This window comes from Bos taurus, chromosome 25, assembly GCF_002263795.3.
Source record: "Bos taurus isolate L1 Dominette 01449 registration number 42190680 breed Hereford chromosome 25, ARS-UCD2.0, whole genome shotgun sequence".
In the NCBI taxonomy this organism is placed as follows: domain Eukaryota; kingdom Metazoa; phylum Chordata; class Mammalia; order Artiodactyla; family Bovidae; genus Bos; species Bos taurus.
This window is the reverse complement of record NC_037352.1, coordinates 33,070,617-33,088,524: the sequence shown is the minus strand read 5'-3', so window position 1 is coordinate 33,088,524 and position 17,908 is coordinate 33,070,617. Positions and strand designations below refer to the sequence as shown.

Below are 17,908 nucleotides of genomic sequence, written 5' to 3'. Positions count from 1 at the left end.
AATATTCCGGATTACTGGCCTGGTCTATGAGTTTTTTTAACTGTGGTAAAATACACATAACAGGCAGGTGGGATGAACTGGGAGATCGGGGTTGACATATACACTATACACTGCTATGTATGAAATCGAAAACTGAGACCCTACTGTGCAGCACAGGGAACTCTGCTCAGTGCTCTGTGCTGACCTAAATGGGGAGGAAATCCAAAACAGAGGAGATATATGTATGTGTATAGCTGACTCACTTTGCTGTACAGCAGAAATTAACACCACATTGAAAAGCAGCTGTACTCCAGTAAAAATTAATTTAAAAATTAAAAAAATAAAATACACATAACATTTACCTACTTAACCATTTTTGAGTACAATTCAGTGACGTTAATAGATTCATGTTGTTGTAGTGCAATGATCTCTTTTATCTTGTGAAACTAAAACTCATTCCCATTAAACAATAACCCCATTTCCCCTTCCACCCAGCTCCTGGCAACCCCCATTCAAGCCATTTTTTAAGGATAACATTTATTGAGCTCTTGTATGTACCAGACACTGCACAAACAGTACTTAATCCTCACCAGAGCCCTTTTGACAGATGAAGCAGGGCTAAAGCTCAGAGAGGTTAGGTAACTGGCCCAAGCTCACACAGCTTGTAAGTGGCAGTGTTTGAATACAAGTCTGTCTTTCTGACTCCAGAGCTCTCGCCCAGGACAGCCTGGGGAAGTGCTGGTTATACCCGTATCCCTCCCTGCTGTCCTTGAGCTCCCTCCATCTCTCCTAAACCTTGCATACTGGAAGGAAGGGGTGGGATGAGCCTGGGCGCCTGGGTACCTGTGCCATCTCTGCTCTTCCCACTGCATCCTCTGGACCCGAGTCTCTCTGTGTGCCAACAGGTTGGTGGGACGAAGACTGGCGTGGTGCGGTATGTGGGGGAGACAGACTTTGCCAAGGGCGAGTGGTGTGGCGTGGAACTGGACGAGCCCCTTGGGAAGAACGATGGGGCGGTGGCGGGCACCAGGTATGGTGGGCTTCCCCTGGGCAGGAGAAGAGGGGCATCCTCTTCTGGGATGGGTGCAGGGGACGGGTTGGGGCATCTAAGGATGCCAGTGTTGAGCATCTGGTGTCTGTGCCTGATACCATGTATAGGTGCTGCCATAGCAGCTCATGGAAGCAGGTGGTGGGACTGTCACTCCCATTTCACAGATGAGATAACCAAGGCCAAAGAGGTCATTTCTCAAGATCACGCAGAGTCATGAGCAAGTGCTAGGAGAGTCATCTGTCCCTGTGTCCCTTTCCCCATGCCACCTTGGCTAAGTGCAGTGGGAGTACCAGAAAAGGAGAGGCAGTGGTCCCTGCCTTCTGGGAGATGCCCTGGGGCACGCAGGAAATAATCAGTGCTTGGTGCTCTACAGTCAAGGTTAGGCTCACAGCTAGGTCCTAGGTTTCTCAGCATCTCTCATGAAAGGGAATTGACTGTCAGGAATTCTCGATCGACAGGGTCTAAGGCTGTTCCTGGGCCCATTGGGGACGGGAAGGGTGATGTGATGAGGGAGCAGTATCAGGGGTGTGGGGCTAAGGGGAGGTGGCCCGCGAGCCTGTTTTTATCCCTGGGCTGGATTCTGTGCTCCAGGTGAGGCTGGGACAGCTCTGAGAACAAAGACCTGAACGCAGGAAGTGGTGGGATGGTGTGGCAGTTTCATGGTGAGCCGGAAACTGTGCAGGACTAGTTCCCGGTCCCGTGTGGAATCCGCTGCCAGAGAGGTTTTGAGAGAAGATGCTCCAGTTTCCATGACAACATTTGCCTTCCTGTTTTCAAGGCGAATGTTTCTCTCAACTTACTCTTGCATTCAGAATTCAGAGGAAGGTTGGTCAGCATCCCCCACCTGACCCCTAAGGTGCTTCCTTCCCATTTCTGCTTCTCCATGCAGGGAGCTCCATGGGCAGAGAGCCTTGGCTCTGGGGGTGGTCCAGGGGCAGCCGTGAAAATAAGGCTGCAGATGTGGCTGGGGGCCTCTGGTGTGTGAGTGGAGCCAAAACATTGAGGACTTTGGCGTCCACTGGATCCACTCTCAACTTTGCCATTTAACCAGCTGTGTGACTCTGGCAAGTTCCTTAACCTCTTTGAGCCCACGTCTCATTTGTGAAAACTGGATTACAATAGAGTGTTGGGGGATTGAAATGAGCATTTATGAAAAGGGACTGACATAGAGCAGGGGTTCATTGATTGTTATTCCCCCATTCCCCAGAAATATGTCCAATGGCTGTGCAGAATAGCATACCCTGCTCACCTCTGTTCCTTTTCTGGGAGTCCTGTCTATTGATCTTAGGGTACGGGTGATGGGTCCCCAAGGAGGAACCTCTCTGTCTTTGCTGGGCTCTGAAAAGGTGGGGAAGGCAGGCCAGGCTCCAGGCTGTGGGGAAGTAATGGCAGTGTGGTCTCTCCTGCCCCTCCAGGTACTTCCAGTGCCCACCCAAGTTTGGTCTCTTTGCACCCATCCACAAGGTGATCCGCATCGGCTTCCCATCCACCAGCCCAGCCAAGGCCAAGAAGACCAAGCGTATGGCCATGGGTGTGTCGGCGCTGACCCACAGTCCCAGCAGCTCCTCCATCAGCTCTGTCAGCTCTGTGGCCTCCTCCGTGGGTGGCCGGCCCAGCCGCAGTGGCCTGGTGAGGATGGCGGACTGGGGAGGGCTACCCTGGTGTGTATATGGGGATGTGGAGGGTGGGGCCGTAGAGATTCAGGTGTCCTCTGACTTGCTCTGGCTCCAGGCATCTGTCAGTTTTGAGGGTTTTTTTTTTTCTTTAAATATTTAATAGAAGTTTCTACAAAACAACATGGAAACTTGGTAACTTAGGCTCTTAAACTGAAATATACATTTCAGGTGCTAAGGTAGAAGTTTGGAGTTTTTGAACAAAGATGAAAGTGTAAGGATTTCCCTGGTGGACCAGTGGTTAAGAATCTGCCTGCCAATGCAGGGGACGTGGGTTCAATCCTTGGTCTGGGAACTAAGATCCCACAGGTCACAGGGCAATTAAATCCGTGAGCCATAACCACTGAGCCCACAGGCCACAGCTAGAGAATAGCCCCCGACTCACCACAACTAGAGAAAGCCCGTGTGCAGCAACCAAGTGTCCAGGTGCCACAACCAGCACCACCAACAAAGAAATAATTTTTAAAAAGAAAGTGTACACTTTTGTAACAGAGAAATTGACCCGTTTACATTTATTGTTATTTTTCTATTACTGAGGTGTCACTAGTCTAAAACCCTTTCTTAGGAATTAAAGAAGGTCATACAAATGCAGAGCAGGTAATACGGGTGGAGGGCAAGCAGTTTAGGAAGGCCGATAGCTCACCTGGGGTGAGGAGAGAAGGTGAGGTTGCCGTGCAGAGCTCTGTCTACACGGGCTTCCTCCTAGTCCAGGAGAAGGTGGCCCAGGTGAGGAACCCCGCCATGAGGTGGGGAGGACCCCCAGGGGCTGTAACTTGCCTGGGAGCGGGGAGTTCCCTGGATCTCAAACGTCACGATTCCTTCCACATAAGTAGGCAGAGTGTCTAGGGCCCTGGGAAGGGGAGGAGCTGGACCCTAGAGTCCAGGCACTTGGGCCCCATGCCCCCGCAACCTGTGGGGTAACTGGGGGTTGTCTGGATGGAGCTCCACACCCCTGAGTCCCGCCTGCTCCGGCACCTCCCTGCAGCTCACCGAGACCTCCTCGCGCTACGCCCGCAAGATCTCAGGCACCACGGCCTTGCAGGAGGCGCTGAAGGAGAAGCAGCAGCACATAGAGCAGCTGCTGGCTGAACGGGACCTGGAGCGGGCTGAGGTGGCCAAGGCCACGAGCCACATCTGCGAGGTGGAGAAGGAGATCGCCCTGCTCAAGGCACAGCACGAGCAGGTGTGTGGGTGGGCTGGGGCGGTGGGGTCCCCAGCGGGGTACCAGCGGCCTCCTCGGGCCAGCCTTGTCCATCCCTCATGCTTAGAGAGAACTTGGGGTGTGCAAAAGACACTGAGATGCGGTTTACCAACCTCCCCTGTCCTCCTGGTGATTTTCCTTCCAGTGGCAGGCCCACATTCCTCCAGAACCTGGGTACAGACTTCGTATCCTGCTTTTCCTTACTTCCCATAGTGTGAGCAGGGCTTCCCTGGTGGCTCAGACGGTAAAGAATCCGCCTGCAATGTGGGAGACCGGGGATCGATCCCAGGCTCAGCAAGATCCCCTGGAGAAGGGCATGGCAACCCACTCCAGTATTCTTGCCTGGAGAATCCCAAGGCCAGAGGAGCCTGGCGGGCTACAGTCCGTGGAGTCGCAAAGAGTCGGACCCGACTGAAGCGACTGACACACACAGCCTGAGCATGATTTCTAGGTCATGGAAAATTCTTCCCTGTTTGAATGGCTGCATTGCCATCTATCACAGGCTGTGTCTTTACCCACGTGGCCTGTTCCCTGCTGGTGTTCACGTGGTTTTCCAGTTCCTCACTTTTTCTAAATAATTTCTAATACTAAATTTTTTTGGAGGTACAGATGTCCACATTTCAGATCACGTTTCTGAGCAGATTCCTGGGCTGGGTTTCAGGGAAGGAAGGCGTCACCCATCACCTCGATTCTGCCGCCGTCACGTGTCTCTTCTTCCCTGGCGCTTGTCCCCTACCTGGGAGCTCCCTCCTGGGCCCCTGTCCCCATTTGGAGCCCGGCTCCCTCTTCCCTTGGGCTCTGGAATTATTAAGGCCAAGCTCACGTATGTGCTGTGACAGGGGCATTCACAAGACAGAAGGTCTTATAGGCCCTCAAGGGCGGAGGGAGGGGGCAGGTGGACCTGAGATTCCTGCTGGGTGAGGCTGGCCCTCTTCCCTCACATCTAGACCCACAGTTCCTGCCTGACTGGGCTGGAGGGGGAGTAAGGATGGCTGGGATCCCAGGCCTGCCTCCTCGTATCTCCCCTGCCGCTCCCCATCCCTCCCCACCCCGGCTCCCAGTCCTCCGGGAAGAGGCCGACCCTGTCCGGGCCCTCCGCTCGGGGCCCAGTATGTTGCAGAAGCAGAAGAAAAGCTGCAGCGGGCCCGGCTCCTGGTGGAAAGCGTGAGGAAAGAGAAGGTGGACCTGTCCAACCAGCTGGAGGAGGAGAGGAGGTGCGTGCCGCCCCGGGCCCCGTCCCGGGGGGACACTCCCAGAGCCTCGCTGAGGATGGCTCGGGACCAGCAGGCCCAAACCCCGCCTCCCCACCGTGTACTGGCTGTGTCCCCTGGGCTGGTGACACGAGGCCTGCAGGCCTCAGTCCTCCCATCTGCAAAGTGGGGTGATGACCCCCACCTCTGCAGGCTGTTGGGAGGACTTGCAAGATAACCCCAGTGACGCGCCCGGCAACAGCGCTGAGCAACTGGGAGACACCATGTCTGTCACTGCTTTCCTTCCTGACGTGGGGTTCACTGTTCCTGCCCTGCCTGGCTTGTGCAGCATCATGAGGATGCCCAGGGAGGGCAGTTGGGGGGGACCTCTCACTAGGAAGACGTGTACCCCACGTGCCCACGCTGTGACCCAGTTCAGCACAGGGACTACCCGCCTCTGCTCTAGGCAGGTCCTCCCAGTGGAGCGTGCAGCCTGTGTCCTGAAGCTTCATTTCCATTTCACGTGTCAGGAAACTGAGGCTCAGAAGCAGCAGGAAAAGGCCACTGGAAACACCTTGCCCCTGGGGGTCAGCCCCCGGGCTGGGCACTTCACCTGCACCGTCTCTCTGTCTTACTATTAACCCAGGGAGGTATTGCCCCCAGCTCACAGATGAGAAAACTGAGGCTCAGAGCAGGGAAGGGACTCGCTGAGGTCACTAGTCTTGTTAGTGGTGCCGCTGGCTCTTTGTGACCTGCCAGGGTGGTGAGTGGGGTTTGTGTTCCCTCCGTGTGGGGTCTCTGGGCTGACTTGGTCCTGGAGCACCTGGCGGGGTTCAGAGCCCACAAGGGCCAGGGTTTCCTTTGGCCCAGGAGCCTCTCTTTGTCTCCGAGCTGCTGACATACAGATTTCTGCAGCTGCTTCTGCTCCCCCTGTGCAGTAGGCAGCCCCCAGCCCCAGCCCCCCACCTCCCCCAACTTGGGTCTGCTCTTGGGCTTTCAGCCCAGGCATGTGCTCTAGGGGCTGTTGTTACTGTCTGACTGCGGGAGAGGAGGGCTTATTTATATCTGCCTGAGACCGTCGGCAGGGCCCACACAACTGGTTCCCATGGCAATGCGCCTGATGCCAACAAACAAAAACAGATCCCTGAGACATCGTGGGAGTTGCGTTCAGGAAGTCCTGGGTACAAGGGCCAGCATTGCCCGGCGCTTGCTGTGTGACCTTGGGCAGGTCACTGGCCCTTTCTGGGCCTCAGTTTCATCCTCTGTGTGCTGAGAGCCGTCAGGAGGCCCCAGGAGCAGCCGCTTTGTGACCTGTAACGTGCCTGTGTCTCTCCCCAGTGCTCTCTCGGGGGTGAGTGGGTGGGTGAGTGTACTTGAGGGTGGGCCCCACACCTGCAGCAGGGCACTAGGGGGCCCTCCACATCAGGGAGCAGCCCAAGTGGTGGGGGCTGGAACCCTGGGCCCTGATTCTGAGTGGAGGGAGTGAGTGAGGATGGGGTCAGCAGGGGAAGAAGCCCACCCTCTGTCTTTCCCCATAGACTGTTTCATGCAGCCTATCTGCTCCCTGCTATGATGAAAACAGAGCTGATTCTGCTTCATTTACTATCCATTCTATCATTTATTCTGTCCATTCTATCATTTATTCTATCATTTATTCCCACAACCACCCTAGAGGGGCAAGATGCTGCATTAAACACAACTATTTTGCAGGAGAATAAAGGATTTATTACTTGCAGCAAGTAAGGAGAACACCGGGGATCTTTTCCTTAAGCAATGTCTTCTTTTTTAGAGAAGTCCATGTTCTCTGTGTAGAGCTTAGACCAGGAAGTTGGTAGGGTGGGGGGTTTCCAGGAGGCTCCGCCCCCACCAGCCATGAGGCTCCGCCCCTACCAGCCATGAGGCTCTGGGACAGTACCTTCTGGGTACTCTGAATGTGGACTCACAGCTTCTGGTGGCCTTGGCTCTCTCTGCCATTGCTGACTTGGCAAAGGCCACCCCCCTGGGTAGGAGTCACTTATGGGCTTCCCTGATGGCTCAGCGGGTAAAGAATCCACCTGCAATGCAGGAAACACGGGTTCAATGCCTGAGTCAGGAAGATCCCCTGGAGGAGGAAATGACAACCCACCCCAGTACTCTTGCCTGGAGAATCCCATGGACAGAGGAGCCTGGTGGGCTATAGTCCAGGGGGTCGCAAAGAGTCAGACACGACTGAGCAGGAGCATGGACGGACCCCTGTGGGTGAAGCCTGCTCAGCCCCCTCTCCCCCTCTGCAGGAAGGTGGAGGACCTGCAGTTCCGAGTGGAAGAGGAGTCCATCACCAAGGGAGACCTGGAGGTAATGGTCAAAGGCCCCCAAATTTCCCTCTAGGCTTGCACCCCAGGCTTAGCCCTCAAAGGGAAAATCATCATGAGGTCCAGGCAGCAACTCTGAGCCATGTGGGAGGGGGCCATGGGGACCGTGAGGTAGACAAACTGGGGAAGAGTCAAAGGTCATACCCTGGGAGCATGGGGAGGGGCCCGTCACGAGAGACTCGGGCATCAGAAGTCGAGTGGCTCAGCTCCAGGAGCCCCAGAGGGGCCACGCTTCCTGGTCAGCAGCTGGGTGGGATGGACCCAGGGAATCCACAGAGCTTGGCCTGAGGGCATGGTGGCTGGGCTCCCTGTCCCTTCTTTCTTGGCAGTATCCCTAAAGGTGTTCCCTGGGCCCTCCGTTCATCTTGAACTCCAGCTAAAACTTTGGCTGGGAATAGTTTGTGTTTGAGTCACAGAATTTATAGATGGGAAAACAGGCTCAGAAAGGCAGAAGGGACTCACCCAGTCGTGGCGCACCTCAGCAGCCACTGGGACCAGGACCCAGGACTCCTGACTCCCTCGTGTAGCCCATAAGGATGGCCAGTGATAGCACCTCTTCAAGTCACACCACCTGGCCAAGGGGTCTGGGCACCAGTGGAATTTCACTCCCCCTCTTCAATCCCACTCACCCTTTCTGAGCTGAGGGATGGAAGACACTCACATCAATTAATAAAGCACCTAAGGACCCCTGCCACCCAAGACAGACACCAGCCCTCCTCACCAAACCGTCTGGAGTCTGCAGGGCTCACTAGGCTGCTCACAGTTGGGTGGATAGGAATGCCTTTCTTCCATGACGCTCCCTGCTCCCTGGGAGGTGACAGAAAATCTGGACTCCCGGAGCCATCAGATGAGGCAGAGGGCAGTCAGCTCAGTCCCTCTCCACATTCCAGTCCTGACCCTAACTGGTCTTGGGCAGCCATTTCCTCTCCCTGGACCTCCATTTGCTCCTCTGTTAAATGAGGAGGTTGAACCAGGTTAGTGATTTCCCAGCTTAAGAATTCGTCACCCAGTAGGTGTGTTCAGACCCAGAACTCTGGACCCAAGTGCCCATACAGTAAGTCTGGGTGGGATCCAAGGGTGTGCATTTCTAATGAGTTGCCAGGTGATGCTGACCTGGGAACCACACTTTGGGAATCACTGCACTGGATCATTTCTGAGCTCTGTTGGGAAACTACGGTTTCTGATTTTGTGAAAGAGCCGTGTCAAAACCCCTCTGACTTCCAGCGTTCAGCAAAATTGTACAAATGGCTGTCCTATCCCTGAATGACCCTGGCTGGGGAGGGATATGTGTGATCTAGGGTCACTGACGGCTGCCCCTGTTGGGACGGGTTTTGCTGCCTGAGCTTAAAGGATGGCTACTGGGGCACAACCTGGTGTCGGAACCCCAGCCTGGCGTCCGGTGTTCCAATATAAGTTTCTTGCTTAGCCAAGGGGCCAGTTATGTGGTTGACATTTAGCAAGCTCTTCTGTGGGGTGGCTGCCCTCCCGAAGGGTTTGGGGGTGGAGGTCGCTCCCGGGAAAAGCACCTGTGATTGCAAAGACATCTGGTAACTGCTGACTTCAGTCATCAAAGGGTAGGGGGTGGGCGGGCGGGTTACTAAAAGGCTGCAGGGACATCTCACAGCACCAAAGGCAGACAGTTCAGAGAACTGGAAGGAGGAGCAGCATCAGAAACGGAGTCTCTTCCCCCCTCACTCGCCTCCCTCTTCTCATGATTCCTGGTCAGTCTGTCTGTCTCTCACTGTGTCTGCAGATCTCTTGACACGTCTCCTCCCTTCTGCCCTGACATCCACCTGCCCGGCCCCGCCTAGGCTCCAGCACTCACTGCCTCCCAGCTGTCCTCTTGAGAGAATCTGATTGGCTAGCGAGGCTAGCCAATGGGCTGTCTCGCTTTGGATCGGGTGCCCACCCCAGATCCAATCAGCCCTGGCTGAGAGAGGAGGGGGTGGGGCAGACAGTGACGGACAGCTAGTTCAGTCCAAGGGCAGTGGAGTCCCATTGCTTCCGTTTCTGTTGTGACCATATTCATGGCAACCGGAAGGCACATGGACCCAAGTCACTCTCATCCCCATCCACCTGAAAGTCAAAAATAAGCCCCCAGACACCTCCTCGAGCTCCTCCGAGGACCCCTCCAGCTATGTGACTCCATTTCTCTGCTTGTTGTCCCTCCCCCAACTGTGCGAGATGTCCCATGACAACCTCTCACCGCCTTTCTGACCTTGACTGTTGGCCTGTCCAGGGGCTCAGTCTCAGGCTTCACTTTGGCTGAGAGCATCCAGTCTGTGGCATTAAATGCTCTTTATAAGCCCACGATTTCCTTGGTCCTCCCCCAAACTCCGCACCAGCGTACCCACAGGACATCTCCACCAGGAGGAGCAAGTGACAGGCATTTGTAGCACCTTCTGGGGCTGCAGAAGGAAGAACTTTCACAATTCAGCAGCGGCTCCAGACAACATATATCGATGCTCTCACAGTGCTGGAGGTCAGAAGTCTGAAATCAAGGTATGGGCAGGGTCAATTCCATGCCTCTCTCTCAACTCTACTAGGATAGGTGGCAGCCGCTGGTGTTCCTTGGCTTGTCATGGCATCCCTGCCTCCGTGGTCACGTGACCTTCCTCCCCGTGTGTCCCTGTGTCTCTTCACGTGACCGTAAAAGGAAGTCATCAGGCCCACCTGAACCCAGGGTGACTTCATCATGACTGTTTACATGTACAAAGACAAGGTCACCTTCTGAGGTTCTGAAATAGACGGGAAATTTGGGGATTTATCATCCAGGGGGCTTGTGTTATTGTTCTGTTGATTAGATAGCATCTTGCTGTTATTTTTCATTGGCTTGCGAACACCCACTGTAACGGGAAGAGACGGAACTCAGAACCAGCTGTTTGTTGGGAACTGGCTGTGCAGCTCGAGGCCTGGAGGGAGATGAAAAGGGGTGATGACCTTCAGAGCCCCTTGTGCAGTTGGGGTAACTCTCTGCCGGCCCCTTGCCATTGATTGATAATACCAGGCCTCTGTTACCTGAAGGGCATCCCAAGGCAGAGGCTTTGTGCTTTGGAGTAGGGTAGACACTGTGCATGCAAGGAGAAGAGAAAAGAACAGTAGGTCAAGGGCTCAGGCCAGGCTTCACCTAGCCTCCAGGATTTGGATGGGGGCGGGGACACAGGGAGTCCCCAAGGCCAGAGCCTCCATCACTGCTCTGTGTTGTTACCAGTGTCTCCCCTCCGTGGAGTCAGGCTTGGTTTGGGGAAGGGCCCCGGTTCTGAAATCCAGACATCTGAGTTCTAGGCTTCACGCTGTCCCAGGTTGCTGGGTGATTCTGAGCCTGAGGTTGTCCTGCTGGCATGGCCTCTCTCTCCTGTGAGTTGGAGAGACAGCCGAGACACCGTGGGATGGGGTAGGTTCTAAAGTTGGTGTGTGAGACAAAAATTACATCCACTCTTACACCGCCCTGCGGATAACCGTGGTGGCTGCTGCTCCTCACGCCCTGGGCAGTGTCCTTGGAGCAGAATAAAAGCCAGATTGTCCATCTCACTAAAGTCTAGCCTTCAGAGGTGCTCTCCTGCCCCAAACTTCTAGGACTGAACTTAATTAAATTAAGCAAGCACCTCCCATGAGTTCCCCTGTGCCCACAGGGAGACCCCAACCCAGGGAACAGGAGGCTGAGAGTTCTGAAAGTGACAGGAAGGGGGCTTTTGCGGCGGTTGGGGTACCAAATGAAGTTGACCTTGAAATTGTGAAGCTAGAGGCTTTTTCTGGCCCTTGGGACCACCAGTGTGGTATTTGTGATCAGGCTCTGTCTAGTGCCTGGGGTTGCAAAGAGTCAGACACAACTTAGCAACACTTTCACCTTTTTTTTTTTTTTTTTTTTCAGTTTAGTGTGGGTCCCGGGCAGGGTTGCCATGCCCACCATCAGGGGGAGAGAAGCAGGGGAGAACATGGCCTCTGCGAGGCTGGGGTTGAGTAACCATCTTTAGCCCTTAACTTTCTGAAAGAGACCAAGCATGGCTGTCTTTTAGCACTGCGCCATGCTGCCCTCTTGGGGAAGAGAGAGACACCTTTGTTCCTTTAGGAAAATTCACAGGAATAAGATTGGGAGCTGAAGGGCATAAGGGCTCTATAGCTCTTGATGAACTGCGTGAGAGTTGCTGAGACGACTCTGTCAGTCTGCTCTGCCACCGTCTCCCTTGCTCGTGTTGGGTGTGTATTCTTGGGTTTTGCACAGCAGTGCTGTGGTGCTCAGCCTGCCTCCCCAGACTGCTGCTCAGGTCTGTGGTCACCTTGTCTCTCCTTGGTGATGTCGGGCTGAGCCGAAGGATGCAGCGAACCCTCTGGCTTCTCCCTGCTGAGAACTTGGGGTCCAGACCCTTCTGGATGCCCAGAGCCTTGAGCCTCCTGCTGCCCCCGCAGATCTGTTGGGGTAAAATCGAAATGCCAGCCTGGATGCCCTGAGAATGTCGGGCTTTGTTAGCGTGTGAAGCGGGTGTTGTGAAGCTGGGACAAAAGCACCCTTGTGCTTTCGGGAGACCAGGCGTCCGCGGCGGGGGGCCCCGGGGAGTGGGCACCACTGGGGCCGGGTTCGGGGCAGGGCGATGGGAGACACAGCCTGGCCTCCACTTAGGAGGCTGGCCGGGGGAAATCATGATGGTGTGGGTGTATTTGAAATCCTTCCTTTCAGTTGGTTCAACCTTCAGGACAGGCCTGGGGACCAGGAGTCCTGGGGTCGTTTACTCATCCATCCATCCTGGGGTTTCCTGGGCGCCGGTTTCTGTACCTAAAGTGAGAAACGGGCTCGGCTCCCTGATGCGAGGTGGGGAGTAGGCTGGGGCTCTTCCCCAGGAGCTGCAAAAGGAAGGGCCACGTGGGGGGTGACAGAAGGGACCCGGGTGCCCGTGGTTGCCCCATCCAGGGGCCGGCTTGGGCAAGGTTGCTGCAGCCTGTCCTCCGCCCTTAAACAGATCCGGCAGCGAGGGGCGGGCACCTCCCCAGACCTCCTCTCTTCCTTCCACCTGTTCTCCTGTCTTGCGCACAGAAGATGACCTGCTTCTCTCTCTCTCTCTTTTTTCTCTCTTTCTCCGGCTTCCTCTCGCCTGTGCTCCTCTCTCCTGTCCCCACCTCGCCACCCGCCCCGGGTGGACAGACCCAGACGCAGCTGGAGCACGCGCGCATCGGGGAGCTGGAGCAAAACCTGCTACTGGAGAAAGCGCAGGCCGAGCGGCTGCTCCGAGAACTAGCCGACAACCGGGTAACCGCCGCTGCCAGCGCTTCGGCCCGCCAACGCCCCTGTCAGCGTCCCCGTTTTATTATTTTCTCTCTCTGGCTGCTCTCCTCCCAGTTTTGTTGGGTTTTTGTTTCTCCCTTTTGCATCCCTTCTAGGAGGGCAGTGCCGGTTTAGGAACGTGCTTTTGCGCTCCTCCGCCGTGTGATGTTGGTTGGAGGAGGGGGAGGTCTTGGTTCTCCGGGACTTTGGGCCCCAGCTCGTGGTCCTACTGCCTGAGGAAGGTCCTTTGAGAGCCTCTCCCACCGCCCCACCCATGCCTTGTCAAGACAATGCTCTGTCGTGTTCAGCAATTGGGGGCTCTTGGGAACATTCCGCCCCTTGTGTGGAGGACCCATCCACCCCTCCCTTCTCCCCAGGCTGGGGAAGGCAGAGGTCGGGAGACTGGAGATCCAAGGTCTTCAATAGGGTGGCACGAAGGGCCAGCCTGAAGGACCTGGGGCTGAAGGAGTGGTGGGACTTTGAGGGAGTAGGGGATCCCCAAGGCATATGATTCTCTGTCAGCCCCAGGGTCTGAGTGGTTCCTAGGTCAGGGAAAGCTCTGTGTGGGAGTGAAGTCCCCCCGGAGTCCCAGGGTACGGTCTGAATCCAGTCTGTAGACCCTGCTGGCCCCTCCCTGCCCACCATGCATGCCAGGGGCCGGCCTTCTATGCAGGCCCACCTCCAAACAAGCTGGCCAGCCCAGCTGCAGGGCCCCTGATGATAGAGTTAAACAGACAGCCAGCAGTGATTGACAAAAGCCACTGTGCACAGCGTGCGGGTGTGGGGCGGGTGACCACCGGTTTCTGCGGGTTGGCCTCTGCACACGAGTGAGTGTGCATGTCCTGTGGGTGTCTGCAGATGCACACGCTGGCCGTTGCCAGGTGGCTGCGTGTGCAGTACACATGTGTGTGCACAGCGGCTGCTTACAGAAGCAGTTGGCAGGCTGAAGCCCTCCACACTGGGCATCTTCCTCTAGGAAGGGTTCAACCCAACTTAAAAAACCAAAAACATGTTTATTGAACTAGAGGTCACCTGCAGAAACAAATTCCCTAAGCTTATAAAAGATGTAAAACTCTCAAGTATATTATTTTCCAATCCCTGACCACCGACTTGATCAAAGTGGGATTTGGGCAGGTGGAGCCTCTGATCTCAGAGTTTTCCATTAGAAGATGGGTCTGGGCCTTATTTATTTATTTTTTTCTGCGTTAGGCATTAAAATGGCAGACCCTTCTTTGGCCACCCCCTCCAAATAGCCTCTCTGTGAATCCACTCATTCTAGCTGAGACTTTTCTAGAGCAAGATAGTGCAAAGTTCTCTCTGTCATGTCCACCCTTTAAAAATAATTTAAACTTGAAGAAAACCATAACCTCAAATAGACGGTTTCCTTTTTTTTCTCCCCCTCTTTGTTGTTCAGTCGCTCAGTCATGTCCGCCTCTTTGCGACCCCGTGGACTGCAGCACGCCAGGCTTCCCTGTCCCTTCACTGTCTCCTGGAGTTTGCTCAGACTCACGTTCAGTGAGTCGATGATGCCATCCAACCATTTTCTTCCTTGGTTGCTTTATTTATTTTTGGCTGCACCATGCAGCACGCGGATCTTAGCTCCCCCATCGGACTGAACCCGCACGTCCAGCATTGGGATGTGGAGTCAACCTCTGGACCCACCAGGGAAGCCCCCAGATGGTTTCTTTTAACCACGGACTTGTCACAAGCCGGCTAGGGCAGCGGGGACCATTGAGTTCCCGAATCACTGGGGCCCAAGGCAGGGGGCGGTGCTCAGATGGGATGGGGTGTCCTTCCCGTGACCTTCCCCTGTCGCGTCCTCCTGCGCCCCCCTGCCCCCGCACCTGGCGGCCCGCTGACCCCGGTCTCCCTCTCTCCCGGTAGCTGACCACGGTGGCCGAGAAGTCGCGGGTGCTGCAGCTGGAGGAGGAACTCAGCCTGCGCCGTGAGGAGATCGAGGAGCTGCAGCAGTGCCTGCTCCACTCGGGCCCACCACCGGCTGACCACCCTGAGGCCGCCGAGACCCTGCGGCTGCGTGAGCGACTGCTGTCGGCCAGCAAGGAGCGCCAGCGGGAGAGCGGCCTGCTGAGGGACAAGTACGAGAAGGCGCTGAGGGCCTACCAGGCGGAGGTGGACAAGCTGCGGGCGGCCAACGAAAAGTACGCGCAGGAGGTGGTGGACCTGAAGGCCAAGGTCCAGCAGGCCACCAGCGAGAACATGGGCCTCATGGACAACTGGAAGTCCAAGCTGGACTCGCTGGCCTCGGACCACCAGAAGTCCCTGGAGGATCTCAAGGCCACCCTGAACTCGGGCCCCGGCGCCCAGCAGAAGGAGATTGGGGAGCTGAAGGCTGTGATGGAGGGCATCAAGATGGAGCACCAGCTGGAGCTGGGCAACCTGAGGGCCAAGCATGACATCGAGACAGCCGTGCACGTGAAGGAGAAGGAGGGCCTGCGGCAGAAGCTGCAGGAGGCCCAGGAGGAGCTGGCTGCCGTGCAGCAGCACTGGTGTGCCCAGCTGGAGGTGCAGGCCAGCCAGCACCGGCTGGAGCTGCAGGAGGCCCAGGACCAATGCCGCGACGCCGAGCTGCGCGTGCGCGAGCTGGAGAAGCTGGACGTGGAGTACCAGGGCCAGGCGCAGGCCATCGAGTTCCTCAAGGAGCAGATCTCCCTGGCCGAGAAGAAGATGCTGGACTATGAGCTGCTGCAGCGCTCCGAAGCCCAGAGCAAGCAGGAGGCCGAGAGGCTGCAGGAGAAGCTTCTGGTCACCGAAAACAGACTCCAGGCCGTCGAGTCCCTGTGTTCGGCCCAGCACACCCATGTAGGTGGCCGCTGCCCCTCCTGCCCACAGGGCGGCAAGTGGCCCCGGGCTCAAGGGCCCTGCTGGGGGAGGGTTCCGGCGTCTGTTGACCTTTTGTTTGCAGCCCAGGGAAGCGTCCCCGTTGCCCGCCCCACCTGGAGCATACCAGTCTGAGATCACAGGGCACCTGGCTCAGAGGAGGAGCCCCTGGCCCCTCTCTCAGAAGGGCAGCAGGCCTGAGTGACCGTTCAGAAGGGCAGCAGGCCTGAGTGACCGTGGGGCCCCCAAGCAGTCTGAGCAGACCTGGCTGGGTCCCCACAGGCCAGCCTGGAGAGGAGTGTCCCTGGGCAGCAGCCTTCTCCCCAGCTGGCAGGCACGTCCCACCATGCAGGCTCCCAGGCCTCCTCAGGGCGTTGGTACCAGGAGCTCCAGCACTGGGCTGGCAGAGATGTGGAAGGCAAACCCTGCCCACCCCTGGGCAGGGGTAAGAGAGTCCCATTTCCAACCCGAGCGCTGACCTCGGGCACCTGAGGGTGGCCCCCTATTTGCCAGTCCCAACGAGACGGAACAACAGTCTGGCAGCCACTTTCCTAAGTGGAGCGGTGGGGTAGGGGAGTGGTCCCAGGAGTGGGCTCTGCAAGGCCAGAAGGCTGTGACTCTGGGGAGACTGCTGCCCCCTGTATCAGCTTTGCTACAAATCTAGACGTCCCAGCTGAGCACACTGGGGAGGCTGGGACCCCAGGTATCAAGAACAGGTGCTCCCATGGGCCAGGAAGGGCCTCGTGAGTGGATCTGGGCACCACACCTGGTGCAGGCCCTAGAATGCCCCATCTCACCTGGACTCCCTTGGGGTCCATATTGGCTCCATTTCATAGATGAGCAAACCCAGATTCCAAGGCGGAATAGCTTTCCCGGAGTTTCTCGCCCATCAGTGGCAGAGTTCCTGTTGAACCCCACTGCCTAAGGGCCAGAGAAGTACCCGGAATGACAAAGTCTTATATGAAGGGACAATTCGCAGCAAAATTGTTGCCTCCCCCCCACTCTCTGCCCCCCAACTCGAGGCTTGTAGGATCTTAGATACCCAACCAGAGATTGAACCCTGGGCCCCTGCAGTAGAAGCTTGGAGTCCTAACCACTGGACCACCAGGGAAATCCCAAGATGGTTGCCTTTTTATCAGCCCCAGTGGTTCTTGAGCTTCTGGTTCCCCTTGTACATTTAATCCAGAATTCAGTGTTTGAGCAACCAGTGTTCAGAAGTTCTCCGTACAGGGGGTGCCTTTTTTGTAAAAGGAGCCCTGCCTGTGTCATGCCTTAAGGCCCCACTGCACCGGCCATCTGCCCCCTTCTCCCAGGCGGGGGCCCCTATTAGCAAATACCCTCCCAGGATGCTGGGCAGAGGGGAGAAGAAGAGCCCCAGGTTGCACACGGCCTGGTTGGCTGCTCAGGGCAGGAGGGTCAGGCCTGGGGCCCCAGGACCTGGACTCCCTTAGCAGGGAGGTTGGGGGTTGCTGTGGTTCCACAGGATGGCCTGCTGCCCCTCTGTCACAGACCGCACTCCAGGGAGTGGGTGGTGACCTTAGAAATGCCCACTGATTTCCACACATGTGGGACCTTGGTCTGGACCCACATGCCCTCCAGATTTAAAGGTTCAAGGACAACTTGATTTTTGTTCTCATGTGTAAGAATGGGAATTATTAAAAAAAAAGTTTAATGTGTGCCCCGTTTTCCCTGCAATGTGTATAAATAAAGACCTAGGGGGCTTTGTTAATCACAACAGACTGGCTGAAGCAGGGCTGGGGATGTCTGAGCGGAGGTATGAGGGACAGGGCGGATGGAGGTGACTGCCTGCTCAACTCCGCGCTGCCCTGATATGCAGTGCTAGGGTCTGGCAAACTACAGGGGATGGCCAGCTTTGCTTGTGCAGGAAGCCAGAAATTTCTGCTAAGAAGCAGCGAGGAGCCTGTTGATGTTTGCCACACAGATTTTTTTTTTCTTAGTTGATTTTTTGCTTCTTTGCTTCCGGGTTTGTTTTTTAAAGGCAGTGTTAGATCCCCTGGAGGAGGGCATGGCAGCCCACTCCAGTATTCTTGCCTGGAGAATCCCATGGAGGGAGGAGCCTGGCGGGCTACAGTCCATAGGGTCGCGCAGAGTCAGACACGACTGAAATGACTTAGCACGCATGCACGCACGCAGAGAAAGAAAGTATCGTTTCTTGAAGTCCCTCTGGGAGCTGTCTAGGCGTGCTCTGCATGCGCTGCCCCGTGGCAGTCGATTCTTGTTTTATGGATGGGAAACCGAGGCTGGGAGTCTTGCCTCTGGATAATGGTGGAAACAGTCCCAGGACCAATCTCTGTAGGCATCCCCAGGAAGGAGACATCTGTTTAATATGATAGACATTTGCAAACAG

At 56.0% G+C, this 17,908-nt stretch overlaps 1 protein-coding gene across 3 annotated transcripts in view; it reads left to right on the top strand.

Moving 5' to 3' along the window:
* The window catches only part of CLIP2 (CAP-Gly domain containing linker protein 2), a 75,099-nt gene that overhangs the window by 42,502 nt on the left and 14,689 nt on the right, over positions 1 to 17,908 (top strand). For 2 of the 3 annotated variants that reach the window (XM_005225046.5, NM_001192120.3), the window contains 7 exons: positions 885 to 1,009; positions 2,446 to 2,659; positions 3,689 to 3,886; positions 5,015 to 5,118; positions 7,368 to 7,428; positions 12,583 to 12,687; positions 14,587 to 15,522. In XM_005225046.5, the coding sequence (XP_005225103.1) occupies positions 885 to 1,009; positions 2,446 to 2,659; positions 3,689 to 3,886; positions 5,015 to 5,118; positions 7,368 to 7,428; positions 12,583 to 12,687; positions 14,587 to 15,522 (1,743 nt within the window). The remainder of the gene's footprint in view (positions 1 to 884; positions 1,010 to 2,445; positions 2,660 to 3,688; positions 3,887 to 5,014; positions 5,119 to 7,367; positions 7,429 to 12,582; positions 12,688 to 14,586; positions 15,523 to 17,908) is intronic. The other variant, XM_005225047.5, reaches the window with a different exon arrangement.